This window comes from Pogona vitticeps, chromosome 1, assembly GCF_051106095.1.
Source record: "Pogona vitticeps strain Pit_001003342236 chromosome 1, PviZW2.1, whole genome shotgun sequence".
In the NCBI taxonomy this organism is placed as follows: Eukaryota; Metazoa; Chordata; class Lepidosauria; order Squamata; family Agamidae; genus Pogona; species Pogona vitticeps.
This window is the reverse complement of record NC_135783.1, coordinates 179880215-179898552: the sequence shown is the minus strand read 5'-3', so window position 1 is coordinate 179898552 and position 18338 is coordinate 179880215. Positions and strand designations below refer to the sequence as shown.

Here is an 18338-nt window from a genome sequence, read left to right as displayed (position 1 = left end):
TCGAATGTCTTTTTCAACAGGGACTTTAGAAAGGTATTTAAGAACCTTAGATTTAGCCCGTGGGCCTACCTCAGCAGCAACACCCCAATCCAGCAGAATTCAGGCCAACTAATAATAGAGATAAATAAGGATGCCGATGAACTCCTCTGCCTTTGTAGTGTCTAGGGAGGAGCAGTGAAGCTTTGAGATGTAAGACTGGGGGAATAACTGGCAACCACTGAGAGGCTTAACCCAAAAATCAGCAGTGAATTAGAAGTGCAATGAGGTGGGAATGATGAATATTTAGCGTGGAGCTGTTTTTCCTTTCCAGCCAACAAATACCAAGGCAGGGGCTGTACTAGAGAGGGACGAAGGCGGGGGGGGGGGGGGAGAGAGAGATTGAAACACAGCAACAACTGTCACCCTGAGTTTGAAGGCTGACATTTAGTAAAAGAGAAGCAGGGTGAAATGGTGCATTTAATCGCTTAATGCTGGCCTGAAGAAAAGAAAATGGGATGCCTCAAGTTGATAAAAACCTGTAGAGGGAAACAAAAGGAGAAAAGACTTCAGAGAGGCTGTCCTCCTCATTAAACTTGTTTCTAAGTCAGTGGAGATGCTGGGGGGGGGGAGGGCAGGGAGGAGAAAGAGGAGGCAGCTCCTTTTTATCTGGAGCAATTTTTAATTTTGTTTCATTGTGTAATCCTTTCTGCCTTTCACCTGTGGGAAAGAAAATCCCAGTGTGGCAAAAACATACATACAAACAAACAAACAAAAAACAAAGCAGAGCATCCTGCTTTTATTAAATCATTCCTTTTTCATTTATTATTGGAGAGACTTGCTTTTTCTCAAGCACTCTCTCAAACGAGAGCTTTGACTTCCAGAAGAGATCTGTTTTGTTTTTGGAGGTGGAAAGAAATTGATTTCTCTTGTTGAAAAACTGTTTGCAAAGCCCTTTGTGATAAAAACCCAAAGATTGGGGGATAATCCAGTGCAGTTGTGGACAAATGGTGTGCTGCTCTCCAGGTTCATGACAGAATTTGTTTAGCAATCCAGCTGTGATTATTTTAATGCCTGGATTTTTGTGTCTCACATATTAATTTCCAACCAAAGAGTAGCTCTGTCCCAAGTTTTGATGCTCTGGTAGAAGCTTCACCAGCTGCTAATGTTGCAGAGATGTTATACTAGCACTGTGAGGCAAATACTCTGAACTGGATTCCTCATTAATTAATAGCAGCTGGTTAAATTGGGCCGTGACATGACAGCTGCAAGTCACCACATGCATAATATGTTCCTTGGAACCTGGCTGTACCGGTCTGCCTTCCGTCCTCTCAGGCCCTTCTACATTCCCTGTGCTTATCCTGAATTCAGATGCCACCTCTGCCTTCCCTGCTTTTATGTATCTCTCCATGTCTTTAAGTAGGAGGAGTCCCAGGTAGTGGAGAGAGCAGAGCAGGGTACCCACTGCACCTAAGAGCAGGAGATACTGGTAGACAGCCAGCTCAGATCTTGAAATTTGGACAATGTTTTGGATGTCCAATAATAGTAGTAATGATGATAATGATGACGATGATTATGCATGTGTATAGGTTAAGATGATTTCTTTCGTTTTTAAGAATTCTTAGCCTGGAGGCTCTTGAAGTACATATAGCACTGACCATGAATGTTATGATCCATTCTGAGTTTGAGCAAGGTAGAACCAGACATGGTGGGTCCCGTGCTCTCCAGAGAACTCCGTTTGAGTTGAGCAGCAGTTAGAGAGCTAGTAGGCCTCTTGCAGGGCTGGTATGTGCCCTGTGGCTATCTATATCGGGTGCATTTGTTGAGGGGGCACAGTCTTATATTGGCCTACAGAGGAGCAAGAGGAAAAGAGCAGCATGCTTCAGGCATCCCCCTTGTCTCCTTCCTCCAGCTGGGGAAGACAAAACTTAAAATGCGATTTGATGACTAGTATGATCACTTCATACTACTTCATACAGTTGAACTATATAAAATCTTAAAAGATGAGGCTATTAAGACGCTACACTCAATATACCAGCAAATTTGGAAAATATAACAGTAGCCAGAGGACTGGAAGAGATCAGTCTACATCCCAATCCCAAAGAAGGGCAGTGCCAAAGAATGCTCCATTTACCGTAGAATTGCATTCATTTCACATGCTAGCAAGGTTATGCTCAAAATCTCCAAGGTAGGCTTCAGCAGTATGTGGACCGAGAACTCCCAGAAGTACAATCTGGATTTCGATGGGGCAGAGGAACTCGGGACCAAATTGCTAACATGCACTGGATTATGGAGAAAGCCAAGGAGTTCCTGAAAAACATCTACTTCATTGACTACACAAAAGCCTTTGACTGTGTGGACCACAGCAAAATATGGCAAGTCCTTAAAGAAATGGGAGTGCCTGGCCACCTTATCTATGTTCTGAGAAATCTATATGTGGGACAGATTGCTGGAAGAAATATCAACAACCTCAGATATGCAGATGATACCACTCTTGTGGCAGAAAGTGAGGAGGAATGAAAGAACCTCTTAATGAGGGTGAAGGACAAGAGTGCAAAAAATGGTCTGAAGCTCAACATCAAAAAAACCCTAAGATCATGGCCACTGGTCCCATCACCTCCTCGCAAATAGAAGGGGAAGATATGGAGACAGTGACAGATTTTACTTTCCTGGGCTCCCTGGTCACTGCAGATGGTGACAGCAGCTATGAAATTAAAAGACGCCTGCTTCTTGGGAGGAACGTGATGACAAACCTAGACAGCATCTTAAAAAGCAGAGATATCACCTTGCCAAGAACGGTCCACATAAAGCTATGGTTTTCCCTGTAGTGATGTACGGAAGTGAGAGCTGGACCATAAAGAAGGCTGACCGCCGAAGAATTGATGCTTTTGAATTGTGGTGCTGGAGAAGACTCTTGAGAGTCCCCTGGACTGCAAAGAGAACAAACCTATCCATTTTGAAGGAAATCAACCCTGAGTGCTCACTGGAAGGGCAGATCCTGAAGCTGAGGCTCCAATACTTTGGCCATCTCATGAGAAGAGAAGACTCCCTGGAAAAGACCCTGATGTTGGAAAAGTGTGAAGGCAAGAGGAAAAGGGGATGACAGAGAATAAGATGGTTGGACAGTGTCATTGAAGTGACCAACATGAATTTGACCCAACTACGGGAGGCAGTGGAAGACAGGAGGGCCTGGCGTGCTCTGGTCCATGGGGTCACAAAGAGTTGGAGACAACTTAACGACTAAACAAAAACATGATCACTTCAGCAAAACACAGAGACTCAGGTCTGCTCCTTGCAAACACCTTCAGACAAGGAAAAGAGGAACAGAATATAGAAGAGGACTCAGTTAGGTGGACCCCCTGTTTTCAGGCTGCAGTGGTATACTGTACCTACATACATGGGTAGGAAGGACAGTCTGCATCCTGTCTTAGGTTCGCCAAATCTTTATGTTGGATACACTTGCTAGGCAAGTGCAGAACAGAAACAAAAACAGCATCCCACATTCATTGAAGGTAGAGTTTGGGAATGCCAGCTTAAAAGTAATTTTGTTGAACATATGAGGTTGTATGCCCTGAGGGGTGGATTTTATGAGCCTAGCTGAGCTGGGTGCGCTTTCGCTCTGCTATGTTTTCCTGTGTGAAGCACCTTAACCTGACAGAAGCCCAGGCACAGCTGTAGTCGGCGGCGGCACAGCTCTGAGCGATTCATACGCAGTGCCTTGCATGTTCCAATTGAAGGGCACCGGATGGCTTCCACAGGCCATCTCGGTGTCAGAAAAGATTGTGCCGATATTTTGTCAGAGTCAGTAGGATTGCCAGGCTTTATCCACCAACAACTTTCCTAGCTTGAAGCCTGCCAGTGTGTCAGGAGACAAGGCAACTGTGGTTCTCCCTCCCTCCATGTGCACATCTCACCTGTCCTCCCCCTGAAGACAGGTGAGGTGTAGACATGTTTCAGTATCCATCCTAACCATTTGGAACAGGATTCCAAGTATGCTGCTCAATGGAGAATTGGTGGGACAAAAACAGCAAGTTTTGACTGCCTGCTTTCTCACTTCACTGGCAAATTTGAGGATATGGGGTGGGGGATTGCCAGCTATTTTCAGCTCACAAAGAGTGGTTTGTGCACTGCTTAGTGACAAATCTGCTTCTCCCTACTCACAACACACACACACGTATATGTATATATGTATATATATTTGAGTATTGGGGTAAATCTATGACACACACGGTGCAAAGTGTACCTAACGGAAGAACGATATTACAAAATGAGGTATCTAAGATTATACAGTAGTTGCTGATATACAGGATTTTTATTTAATACTGTAAGTTTTTTTGTTGTGATTTTATTGCTTTTCTTCCATTCTGGGAAAGAAGGATCCATATCACCTTCAGGAAGGAGGCACATATATAAAGAACTGCCTTGTATGGAACTAGACCAGCATTCTGTCTCACCAAATACTGTCAAATGCAAGGTGGTGCCTCTTTGCGAAGCACGGTGCTGTTCTTCCTTCAGGCCTTGCTACCTGAGAAAGCAGTTCTGATGCCCTGTGTTGCCTGTCATTGATGAGGGTAGGGAAAGATCTGGCACAATGGTGCCAGGTAACTGAGGGTGACAGAGGGAAAAGAAGTAACCACATGTTATATCTCTCCATAACGGCATCAGGCAGGAGGTCTGAAGACTTGGCATGTTGCTACTGCTCACATTTGTTCGTGCACAGAGCAGTGGATTATTGATGACTCAGCTCCTGGCAGTACCTGTGCAGTTAAGTAGAAAGTAAAGTCCAAAGGGGCTACATGCCCTTTTGAAATGAGGTCTCACTGGCAGGATAACAAGACTGGGGCCCAAGGTAGTTGAGAAAGCCTTGAAAAGTCAGGTTAGATGAAATGATGGAAAGGATCTTTGTGAACTTGTCTGGGCGACAGATGTCTGACCCTCCCAGCATATTCTTCTTAACCTCCCACTCCCAGCCATCTGTGACTCTACTGCTAGACATTGGCCAAAATCCTATCGAATCATTATGCCCGTGGAAGGAAAGTGGTGTAATGTGCAACAGCTTTTTGGTGCTAATTACTGAGTCCCTGCTTGAGTTTTCAGGTACATACCAACCTGGTGGGTTGGCATGCACCTAAAAGTTGTAGGGACTAGCTAATTGCCAGAGATAAGCAACTATTTGTTGCACCATTTGCCTTCCATAAATGAAAACTTCATAACAAGATTCTGGCCCTTAGGTTCTATGCACTGTTGCACAAGTGGATTGCCCTTCCACTCACACAGCAGAAGTTCTTTTTCTTCTCTCCTTGTGTGTCCCCCAAATCTTCCCCAGTGATTTCCTTAGCCCTCTAGAGTGGCCTTTTAGGCCAGATGGGCGGGGTATAAATTTTAAAAAAAATATTGCTGTTGTTTTGACTTATATACTGCCCCATAGTGCTTGTTTGCAACATAATCATCCAAGTACACACTTTGAGGCGGCTACCTGACTCCGTCAGGATTGAATACAAGTGATGAGCAGAGGCTTGACTGCAGTACTGAAGTTTAACAAGTGTGAATGTGGGGATTCTGTTTCATCACTTCTGGTTGTTCTGCTGTTTGAAACAGCCCTTAACAGAAATGAAGAAATGAAGCACAAATATGGACCACCCACACTATCCAGTTTTTGAAAGAAAAGTATGTTTTCTAATGATAACTCCTCAGATTTGGAACTTAAATTAACACATGGTAGTGTCTAGCTTCCTTACTTCCAAATTGTGCTAGGATCTTATAAAGCATTACTATGCCCCTCTCTTCACACAGATCCAAAAGGTTGTGTTTTATAGCTGATATTTATTCCTCAGAGTAACTTGATAACAACAACCCCCCCACACACACACACATACACAAGTTAACTATATAGGTCCAGCTCGGCATATATTTTTCTGGTGTCACCTGTCATTCCACATGCTCCCCTTTCTCTGACATCTACTGCATCAGAGAGTGAGAGGTGGGATCCTTTTAAAAGGGTTATTATCAAAGAAAGCCTACCTGGGCTTCATGGAGAAGAGACGGCAGAAACAGGTTCTGCCTTGAATCAGTCTAGATCCACGGAGTTCTCTCCATTTCATTCATGTGAAATGTGGGCACTCGACTGCACTATCTTAAAATCCAGACCGCAAAGTGACAGTGACTTGGTTACAAGTGGCTGCTGATTAAACTGTCACTGGTGCTTTTCATTTCTCTGCTGCCTGGGTGGCAAAGCAGGGCGATCAACTGGAGATATTTACATCATTTGTCACTTTGCAGGACGGTTTGTACTTTGTTCAGCCTCCCGAAGCAGACGGGCAGCTTTATTACTTTAGCCGTTGTTTTATGGCCTCTTCTGTAAACTTTCCATCCCTGTGTTTGAAGCAAGGCATAATTTTCAGCAGGAAAAAATGAAACAGACTTTCCATTTGGGATTCTTTTGTTCCAGGAAGAACAAGAAAGGTCGAGAGGGTTGGTGGGGATCAGGCTAAGCAGAAATCCTATGAATCCATGCTGTCCTGCACCTTTTCCTACAGTCTCTGTCCCAGAATTGGACTATGAATCTGGCCTCTCCGTCCATTGTCTCATGTAACCAGGTATACCAGGTCTAAAGATGGGGTGGAGACTGTAAGAGGTGTGACTAGCAAACCTTCCTTTGCCTGCCACCCATGGGCTGACCGTCTCCTACCTAGAGCGCCAGCCAGTGAGTGTGTCACACATACTGAAGCATTGTCATCCCAGGTCCTGATGCGCTCCAGGTTCCCATAACAGGATCCCAGAGACATTGGATACAGAGACTGGCTCAGGGTCCACTATGTGGAGCCCATTGGAGCAAATGGTCAGCCCAGACCATTGGTCTTGTGACTCTAGACCAGGGCTTCCCATCCTTGATTCCCAGATGTTCTTGGACTAGAACTCCCAGAAGCCTTCACCACTAGCTGTGCTGGCCAGGATTTCTGGGAGTTGTGGTCCAAGAGCATCTGGGGACCCCAGGTTGGTTGTCACTGTTCTAGCCTAACCCAGTTCCACAGCCCACCCCCAAGGTCTCACTTATGGGAAGACAGTAATTTGGAGTTCTTTGATCTGCAAGTCCTTCTTGAAGTGCAGCTACCTTCCTGCTTGTCAGTTACTATGATCTGAGCGGAGTAGGTGAGCTTCTCGGGATGACACTCCTGCCTGTGGAATAAGGAAATTAGTCCTAGATTATATTTAGTCCATCCCATTCTGCCTTCTGTGTTTCCTGCCCCAAACTTCCACTAGTTTAGTGTGTGTGTGCATGGGGGGGGGGGGGAGGGAAAAGAACAAATTTCTGTGTGGGAGAAGGTCAGTCCAAACAGTGAAGGTCAGACGACCATGGTCTCAAGTTATTTGAGGCACTGCTCGTCACAGAAATAACTGGAGTGAGCAGGGAACAGAGCAGGAGGCATTCTTCTACTGCATACTGTATGCTGATGAAGATGGGTGGGCAAGAGAGCCCCCCAGCTCCTAAATCTTTTGGGGGGAAGGATTCTGCAAACTAATACCTGCTGCAGAATCTTAATATTCAAGGCTCTCTAGTTATGTCTGGAACAGGCTTGATGCAAGTTTTGCTGCACGTTCTCACTCTGGGTCATTCCACTTTGCCTCAGAGGGGTCGCCTGTGGTGGAAGGTGAGAATGAAGGTCATGTATTCATTCCCCTCTACAATAAACAGCCTCTCCTTGGAAATAGGAGGTCACTTGCGGATAACTGTGACGGTGACTTCCGGCTCGCATGTGTGAGGAGGGAATTATATATTTGAACCACAAACTGAATCTTTCTTGCTTCTCTCTAGTAAATGCCTCAGTATCTGCTGATTTTCTGTTCCTGGAAAAGTTTCTACCCTGGATATCATTTTAAATCTCATTTTGGGACCCAATATTTCTGTACATAATATGAGACAACTGAAAAATAAATGAATCTTTTGAGTAGGTAGACTGCTTTTTTTAAAAAAAAAATTGCAGTGAAAGCATTGGTTTACTGTGTAGTATAAGCCAGCCTGTGATCAGACAGACATTTGTCTGACTGTTTAGTCAACTGTGGGGATGGGCTGGTTTGCTCTTTATTCCAGTGATTGGATACCATAATTGCTAGAGTGAACCAGTCCATCTCCAGAGAATCCTATTTATACCTTTTTGAGACTCTGTCATTACCTACTGTTTTTTGTTTGTTTGTTTGTTTGTTTGTTTGTTTCAGTCCAGGTAGGATTACTCTGTTTTGGTTCATTTTTAGCACATGCAATTCCTGGGATGGAACCAAAGCAGAGCTTATGGCTTTCAATTTCCCTTCCACTTTCAATTTCCCAGTATTGTTAGATGGCTTAAGACAGCTTAGTTTTCTTAAACTACTTAACAATACTATGGGATTAAATACTTCCTCTGATCTTTCGTGGAAGGGCAGAGGAAGTAAGTAAAAGTTTCTAAAGTCTATTGTAAGAGTACTATACCATTTAGGAAAAAGATTAAAAACTGGAACTTCCTCCCAGAAGGAGGAATAGAGGAGTCAAGGAAGGGGGCTTTTTTGGTTTGGTTTTGTCATTTTCACAAGAGACATGGACCAAATAGAGATGTGTATGCCATTTGGATGCAAAGATCCACCAAATGGCATACTGGACCTCTACCCGACCCTGTTTAACTCAACCCAGTCTGTTAAACATGCCCTAATATATACTCAGTATGTACAGATTATAATGGTGTGCGTATCTGGTGTATACCATGCACATATCCTCATAAGATATATAGGTCCCACTCTTTGCAGTGGGGCTTATTTCTCAACTAGGTGTGCATAGCAATGAAGTCTTTTAAAAACAGCAAGTTCCAGTAGAGTTGTTTATGGGAAACTGATGGGTTTCTAGCCATGCATTTCTTGGCTTATAGCTGTGCATCCCCTTTTCTGGTTTGTATGGAACACAAAGAGCTTCGGTTGCCAAGCAGCCATGGTTGCCATCCCTGGGCTGAACAGCAAATGAACACAAGGTTGCAGGAGCCCAGGAGTCACCTATTTAAAAGCACTATCTCTTTTGCCCAGAGACCCAAGTCATTATCAACAAGGGATCCACCACCTGTGGAATTATGCCTTCCCATCTCATTTCTAACCTTCTCCTTAAAGAACAAGCCTAGTGAAGCTTTTCTTTGTTTTTCATAATAAAACATGTTGAGAGTCGGGGGGGGTTAGTATGTGAGCTGAGGAATACTTGTAAATAGTACAGTACTGTTAACTATGTTTTCCCCTTTTGTGCACGTATTTCTAAGTGCGATGAAGGAAAATGTATGGAATCAGCCCAGAACCATGTGACTTTCTAAATAAAACAAGACATGCTGTGGGTGGTCCTACTGGTTTCTTCCAATTCCCATACACATTGTGTATGAGAATCAGATCCTGCTCATTGACTTGACAACATATTACTTACAGGCTCTGAATACAATGTCTAGCCATGGTTTGGCATCATGGTAATAAGTAGATAGGAGACTGCATGGTCTTCCTTTCTTGTTTCATAAGTGTACACGTGTGTTTGTGTGCATACACACACACACCACTGCCACCGCCAATATGTAACAACTTTCCTGGTTTATGGCAAATTGTAATTCACATATGCCTTGATCCTGGTTTAGTTACCCCCCCCCCAAAAAAATATCTGGTGAAAGTGATCTGCCTCTAATCAAGATTAATGGCAGGGAACGGCCAGAATATGAAGGAATAGAAAAAGGGGAAAGGCCAAAGGCCAAGGTTTCGGATTGCTGATATATGTAATTCAGAGCAGGAGTCAGCAACCTGTGACTGGAAGGCCTCATGTGGCCTTGACCCTAATTTTATCTGGCCCTTGTCTGAATTTCCTTAGCTGTTTGTTGGTGGTTAGTTCAGACTCTTAGGCTCTGGTCAGACGAGGGAAATGTAATGTACAGTAGTTATCTGCCAGTTATATCACTATTTTTTTTCCTGGTCACACAATGCAGAGTCAAAACCAAGACATTTTCATGGCTACCGGAGTAAATGCAGAACATTTCCCCATCGCCAGGAGGGTTGTGTTATTTTGTACCTTTGTCGTACAGGTGAATTCCCTACCAAGATTGCCTGCGTGCACAACCCACCCTGCTTCTTTTCAAAATCAAAGCCAGGGAGGTGGCCGCCATTATTGCATCAGGCACGTTATTTTTAAAAAAATATTTCATGCCTGATACATCAATATGTTGGTAAAAGTATTTCACCGGGGGGGCTGCCGCCATCACATTACTGGCGAAGATATATTGAACCATTGGTATGCCAATGTCACCGGAAACCGGGGTGTGTGTGATTGCCAGTACTGCTGCATGGATATCCCAAGTTCATGGTGTGCGATGCAGTTCTGCAAGAGCAGCCAGAGGGATTCTTTCTTAAACAGAAAACTCTTCCTGATCAATGTTCCCTCTACTTTCCTTCACCACCCCGCATGCAAGTCGCCCCCCCCCCCCGTGGGATTGCATCGCGACTGGAGCAAAAGGAGCTGGAAACGATAGCTGTGGGTGATATATATAAATCAAGGGGCTAAAATTGCCCCTTGAAGCAAGAGAGAAAATAAATCGTTACCGCGAGCTCCTGTCCAGCCCACGGACAGTTTTGAACATCAAAACCATTTATAGCTTTTTGTCTAAAGTTGATCAGTTGCTTATCTTTAACATACCGCAAAAAACCTCTTTAGTATTTGTGAAGATTAACAAGTTTAAAATAAAAGCAAAGCAAAGCGTGCTGCTTATATACCGCCCCATAGCGCTTCAAGCACTCTCTGGGTGGTTTACAATTTAATTATGCAGGCTACACATTGCCCCCTCCACCCAGCAAGCTGGGTACTCATTTTTCCAACCTCGAAAGGATAGAAGGCTGAGTCAACCTTGACGTGGCTACGTGGGATTGAACCCCAAGTCGTGAGCACAGTTTTGGCTGCAGTACAGCAGTTTAACCACTGCACTGTTTCATTTTATTTTTAAGTAAAGTTGGTTTGGCCCCCGAACACAGTTCAGGTTTTTCATGTGGCCCCCACTATAGAAATTAATTGCCCACCCCTGGTGCAGATGACCATAATGATACAAATAGGAGGAAATAAATCGATACTGCTAAAAGTTCTTGGGACGTTTGTCCTGGGATATAAACCAGATGGCCACAATACAGTACAACAGCGATACGGAAAGTATTGGAAGAACTAGAAAATATTTCCGTCACGTGACTAGGGCCTTAGCAAAAGCAGTCTGTTCTTCCCCCAGGAACCTGTTGGGCAGGGAAGAAGAGGAAAAGAGTGGAAGAGAATGAGGAAAAGTGGGAGAATTTTGGAAAGAACAAGGTCAAAAGGAGGAGGTGGTTGCAGAAAGAAAGGCTGTGCCAAGGGCTTCAGCTCTACTGATAGATGTCCCTGAGTGAATGTGGGCCTTGACAGAAGGCAGGTTGTCCATGGCTGATGCAAAGGCCAACTCTGATTGGTCTCGGCATCAGAACCATCGTATAAACAGACCAGAGAGCTTATTCCTGGATAAGCTCCTATAATGAGCACCACTGTTTTTGGAGAGAAGGAAGGGAGCACTCATGTAGAAAGGTAAACAAGCCCTCTACCTGCGGCTTTACGTATTTGAGCATTTCTGTAGACTGATAGAAGTGTTGTCTTCATGTGGGCACACTGGCTGCATACTAAAGAGTCTTTTCTAAAAAGTACTGCTCCAAGCAGACATATGTCTTATTGGTACCCTAACTAAAGCTTTAGTTGACTAATTGCAGCAGAAGTTTAATCAGTGGTAGAAATAGTAGCTGGTGGGAGAGCAGGTTAAGGGCTTCCCTGCTTGAATTTTGAGACTGGTTTCTGCTTTTGCTTTAGAAAAATAAAAATAAAATAAAATACTTTCAATTATCTAAAATATTGCTGATGGGCTTTCCCTTTAACAAATGCTTGCTTTTATTAAATTGTAATATGTATCCTATTATATTATTCAGTACTTAAAAGGGTATATATTAAGAACATGGCAATCTACACTTTAATTAAGTTTGATCAATTAATTTGTTAAGTGCCAGGTAACCAATGATCACAATGTAATCTTATAACACCAGCTCAGAAATAAGTCCAGTGGGGATTTCTTCGCTAAGTGAGTATAGGATTAAAGCCCAAGAGCAAATTAACTAGCTAACAGCCCTTTTATACATCATATCAGGGCCTGGGAGGGAGATTTTCTGTGGCTGCTCCCAGTTTGTGGAATGCTCTGTCTTGAGAATGTTAGGTTAGCCTCTTCTCTTTTATGCTTCTGTCAACAGCTGAAAATCTAACCCTTCAGGCAGGATTTAAAAAAATAACTGGGGGTGTGGTTACGCTATTGAAGTACATTGGTGATGGATTGGTAATCACATGGTTTTTGGGTCATTGAGTGCATCCTCTGGGAAAACGTTTAACCAGTTTTTAGGTTGTGTTGTATATTAGTTGAAGAGGCTACATGGGCTTTTAAAATCGTTGCATTTGAGGCTTTCTCCTGTGCCCGGCCACACTTGCGTTGGCATGTGTGCTTGACTGTGTGGGGTTTATCAAGTAATGGATGCCAGGATTATGTGTTTCAGGCTGCAGGGAAACCTTGCAATCTGAACTGTTATACTGTAATTTCTTTCTATCTCTAATACCAAACTAGCGCTATCCCTGTTTGAAAAAAAAATTTAAAAATGAAACAAATATTTAAAATAACAGCTGTGGCATTGGTGAAAGGCTATGAGAGGCAGCCAGTGCGAAGATAGATGGGTGCCACAAACCCATCGCATTTGAGGCTTCATCCAGTGCCCACCCTCATGCTGGTTTCCTCTCACAACCACTCACTGATGCTACCGGTGGTGTTATTTTTAATACTTGAGGGGTTTTTTCTTTCAAACTGGAATAGTGTTAATTCAGTATTACAAATAGAAAAAATATATAACAGGTGGGACTGCAAGGTTTCCCTACAGCCCCAAACCCATGATCACGGCATCCATTACTTGACAAACCCTACAGAGACAATTTACTTCAACACATGCGAGCACATATGCCAAAATGATTCAAAATAAATGGCTTTTACAGATGAGTTAAAATAAACAACCCCCTGGAGGGTGTTTAAAATACCTTGCTTTCAAAAAAACAACAACCAAAAAACACTTCCTGGTCAAAAAAAAGTTCCCTCAGTTGTACACTGTGCAAGCATATATTGTAAAATCGATTTCAAGCGTGCTAAACCTGATGCAAACTCAGGAGTGTTTCAGTGTGTAAGCACATCCTAAATGCTGGTTTTTAGCTGAGTAAATTTGTTTTTAAAGTTGTAAATGCTTTAAATGTTTCAATGTATTTTAATTATTATTATACTTGCATTGTTTTTAATGTATAATTTATGGTGTTTTTAAATTCTTTTAAAAAAAACCACATCACAGGCCACTTATTCCCCTCAGTGGGAGAAAGGCAGCTTGTACATGAGACAAATAAACAAATAAATAAATATTTCAGAAAAATTAGAATATAAGGGATAGAAGCCAGTTGTAAAGCCTGGATATATCGCTTCCAATAACTATTAGCATGAAGTGATTACTTCTATCAGATATACCTAAACAATAATGGCAGACAGTTATTAAGATGTAAGCTTCATTAAACACAGGGAGATTTCCATCTGGCTAAACAGGATTCTGCTGTCATTCAGTTCCTGGTTTAGGCATGATTCAGACAATCATATTGCGCAGTCATGGAGGGGAACTCCTTTGGCATGTCCTATTCAGAAATTCAGAGCTGGGAGTTGAGACTGGGGCAGTTCTAAAATATCTAGAACTCTGCATCATGCCCTGGGGAAGATCAGAGTCTTCTCTGCAGATTCTTCTCCACTTTCTTTTCTCATAGGAATGAAGCATGTCCCCCCCCCCCACTGTCTATCCCTGTGATCCTGTCACAACCTCCTTCGTATGTTGCAATTAAACTCTTGTCACTTGTTTGAAAGTGTGATGTGTTTTGTCATTGCTTGACAAACAAGTGCCACATTGCAACAAGACCGGGCTGATTGGAGGGGGGAGAGTTGGCAAAATGGGGAGTGGGGGGGGCTGTTTCTGTTAAGTATAATGGCTATTAACAAAATTTGCATCCTCCTTCTCTCCTCCCAGCCTAATTAATAAAATGCTTTAATTTGCCTGCCTGTCAAAAATCCAAATTACATTCCCAGCAAAGGGAAAGCTCGGTCATGCAGACTTCGTTTAAACTGCTCAAAACTCTGAAATGCATGTCAATACATCTATATTTATGTGCGTGCGTGTGTGTGTATGTGTGTCTTTTTTTATTGGCCTGCATGCCTCCCACCTAGCAACGTTCTTCTGTCTCTCCCCCAGGGGGCACCCTTCTGCCAGGGAGCGAGCCCACAGTGGACACGGTGTCAGTGCAGCCCATTCCAGCCTACTGGTATTACGTTATGGCCGCCGGAGGTGCTGTTCTGGTTCTGGTCTCCGTCGCGCTGGCCCTTGTGCTCCACTACCACCGGTTCCGCTATGCGGCCAAGAAGAGTGATCACTCCATCACCTACAAAACCTCCCACTATGCCAACGGGGCCCCTATGGCTGTGGAGCCGACTTTAACAATAAAACTAGAGCAGGACCGCAGCTCGCATTGCTGAGACTGGAACAGGAACGCTGTAAAAAAAACAAAAACAATTGAGACTTCAAATACGTTGCCTCACTTTTGCACTTTTCTCCTTACCCAGCATATATATGTGAACTCAAGACATCTCTCTTTTTTTTTCCCCAACCCCCTTGGTTCTTTTACAAACTCTTAACTATAATGCTGCATCTTGGATTGCCAGAAGAGACTCGCCTCTCCCTGTCTCTTTGAAAGTGAATGCTCCTTTATTTTTATTCTTCAAAGACTTTATTTTTTCTTCTTCTTCTAGTAGACAACTTGCAAAGGAAACTCAATAGCAAGTCAGGAGGGGTATGCAAGGAAATAGGCGTGTGTGCTTGTATATCTATATCTATACAGTATGTATATAAGTGTGCACGTGTGTGGGTGTGTGATATTGGCTGGATGGCTCTTTGGAAAGGTCCTTTGGGGCTTACTTGCTTGTACTGCTACTGCTTTCAAGGGGAGTGCTTTTTTCCTTCTCTGCCTTGTGGAAGGCCCTGGAATACCTTTCTGAGGGTTTGTTTACTTGGAGGAGTGAACGATGCTTTTTGTTGCCTTATCTAGCTCTGGCTGGGTTTCTATTTGATATCCTTAAGAACGTCAGCAGGTTCAGACAGGTGAAAATGAAGGAACAGCTCTGTCAAAGGAAGATTTTAGACTGCCAAGCCAAGGAAGGAAGGAAGGCAGGCAGGCCACAATGGATGGTAGGGAGAAACGCTTGGAGACGGTCCAATCTAAGATCTTACAGCAGGCTTGTCCAACCCACGGCCCGAGGGCCGCATGCGGCCCAGGTCAGCTCGTAATGCGGCCCAGTGCAATTTTTTATTTTTAAAGAAATTCCAAAGTTTTAAGTTACACTGCCAGCGCTTGTAGCTGGAATGTGGCCAGGGCATGTCACAACAGTACAGGGGGAGAGAGGGAAGGAAGGAAGGAGCAGGAGGGGAGGAGAGAGGGGGGCTGTGTGACTGCATTGTGCCGTCCCCGTCAATAGGTAGACCCCCTCCCGGCCCCATAAAGCCGCCGGAGTTGAAGCTGGCAGTCTCTGCTGTCTGAGATCGCAGCTGCTGGTAAGCGCGCTTGGAGCGGGGCTGCGGAGGACGGCTAGGGCTGCCCCCCCCATGCGGCCCATACCAAATATATGTGCGGCCCAAACCAAATGTATATGCGGCCCAAACCAAATTTTCATCTTCTAATGTGGCCCAGGGAAGGTGAAAGGTTGGACACCCCTGTCTTACAGTGTCCTGCCCCCCAAAAAAACATAACAAAAACTTAGCCATTATTTTGGTAATGGAATTAATCCCTCAACAAAACCAATTTTTATCAAGTTGCCTTATGAAAGAGAAGTTCATACTGAATATTCATTTTATCTGTTAAGCCAACCATAGAGTAATACATAGACACCAGTATCTCTAAGGTTTAGGAATATGTGGTAACTCCATAAATCTGAGGTTTATTTATTCAGATTAAGTTCACTCTTAGTGATGCTCTCCTTTCTTTTTGTTTTTTTCTTTTTCTTTTTTTGTGAGAGGAAGGACATTTCTTACTGGTATTTTTTACAAGTAATTGACAAAGGATAAACAGCAGTTTCCCCTTTGTTTCCTTTCTCCAAGTTCACATAAGCAGCTGACTGACACAGTTAACATTGGTGGTCATGTTGCTTCTTAAGATGTTAGTAATGACATCTATCAACCTAAGCCCAAAGAATAGGGCCTGCTAAAATCCAGATATCTCTGCATCTTTTAACGAAGGAGACATAATGGAGTCTGCGATAAGCCTCTATCTATTGATTTGCTCTGAAGTAATGCAATGGAAATGCCTTATATAGATTAACAAGTGATAACACACAAAGGTGGTTGGAATTGTTCGTTCTGATATATTTCAGGCAAAATTCATCCCTACTGAATAGAATTTACCAACACCGTTGGCTTAAAAAAGAAAAAATTAAAATCCAGTTGTGACTAGTTATACCCTCCATAAAATGTCAATCTAGCCTTTCACCCTCATGACAAAAGAATCTTAGAACAGTCATATTGTTGTGCTAAGGGTTCAGGCCATTGTAGGGGCGGGGGAGCGTCTCTTGTAGAAGCCCTACCAAAATCAGTGAGACTTGTACCAAAATGGTGGTGCCAGAGTAAGAATCTCCCACCATTTTAATTATCTGGGAGACATTCCCGGTGGATTGAATCTCACGTGTACATTCGGTGGGCAGGGTTCATGAAAGAGACTGGAGCTTCATTGCCAGTTTCCTGAGGAGTGATGTTTCTCAGGACACATCCTTCCACCCGGTGTTATTCAGGTAGCATGCTCGAGTGCATGTAGCAAAAAAATACTCTGCCAAGATACTTGCTTAGCTGGGTTAAATGCCACACTGTGCTGTTTAGTAGAGAAACTGTTCTTTAAAGTTGGGAGTGTCTATGAAGAACATATGAGTGTGTACGTGTGCGGATAAACTACACCTAAGAAAGAAGAGATATGTGAGAGCAAAGTGTTCCCATGTCTCATCTCAGCAAATGGGGACGGAGGTAAATATACCTCTTAACGGAGGATCTCTGCCCAGGTGACTTCCTCTTCTGTGAATTGGGTTTTTTTTAGGAAGTTAGTTTTAAGACATGCTTTGTTCGCATGGTGGGTTCTTTGTTGGGTCTAAGGGAAACTTCTTTCAGTGTGGAAGTAACATGTTAGCAAGTGCAGTACTTATAATTTCTGTCCTACAGGTACTGAGATAGGAATTTCCAAAGGAAAATAAAGACAGGTAAAGATGAATTGAACCTCCCACTGGTTTTCCTGATTCTACCCCAGCAGTGTAAATACCTTAAGCAGTGCCCCAGGTTTCCCACTGGGTCAAATACGCTCAGTCGATGCGTCTTTAAGCTGATTAAGAGATCCCATTTTTAAAAATTCGCCAAAGACTACCCTGCCGACTCCCAGTTTTTACTGCCAGCTTTCAACCCCTCCCTTTTACAGCTGTGACATCGTCAACATCACCCAGTTGCCTGTGTGTGAAAATATCTTGTGGAATTTTGAAAATTCTTGACAATGTATTGTGTGGAATGTAATAAAATGATGATATTTTTATACATAGATCTGCTTTTTTTATCCCCCCATCTGCCTCCGCCCTCTTGGGTTATAGCTACAAAACAGCTCAACAAACTGCATTTCTACATATTCCTGTGTCTATAGTGACCCCTGTTTTCCCCATCAATGTGAGATGGCTAGGGGAAGGGAGAGCTGTGGATGTGGGAGAGACACTATATAGAGAGATGGGTTGGGAGAAACTGCAGCTACTCAGATGTTCTGCCTTATCACAAATGCGGTGGAAGTTATTATGGCCTGATCAAGAAGTGAGTAGCAATGCGTAAATACAAGGAAGGGGGCGAGATAAGATGACTGAAGATCAGCGGAATGTGTGGCTGTGGGTTTCTGTCACCTAGGTGGGGAAGTAGGGGGATTTATGAGGCCCTGCCTTGCCATGAAGGCTTCAAATTTTAACAATTTGATCACCTCAGCTTGGAAGATTTGAGGTTTAAATTTTAATAAGTCCAAGCCAATCATATGAGGTGAATAAGAGGAATCACAGAGTTGGAAAAGACCACAGCGGTCATCAAGTCCAACACCCGGCCATGCAGGAACTCCATCGAAACACTCCTGACATGGGAGGTGGGCTAGATTTTATCATCATATCTATGAGATCACACATCTAGGAGTTGGAGTAGTATAAATATTATTA

The 18338-nt window shown here is 43.4% G+C and overlaps 1 protein-coding gene across 2 annotated transcripts in view; it reads left to right on the top strand.

The window, feature by feature from the left end:
* Positions 1-18338, top strand: part of NRP2 (neuropilin 2) — a 249724-nt gene that overhangs the window by 181389 nt on the left and 49997 nt on the right. The window contains exon 16 of one of the 2 annotated variants that reach the window (XM_020780759.3): positions 14326-15243. The exons of the other annotated variant lie outside the window; for it this stretch is intronic. Within the exon in view, the coding sequence (XP_020636418.3) occupies positions 14326-14606 (281 nt within the window). The 3' untranslated portion in view covers positions 14607-15243. Of the gene's footprint in view, positions 1-14325; positions 15244-18338 lie in introns of those variants that run through there. 2 annotated transcript variants of the gene reach the window in all.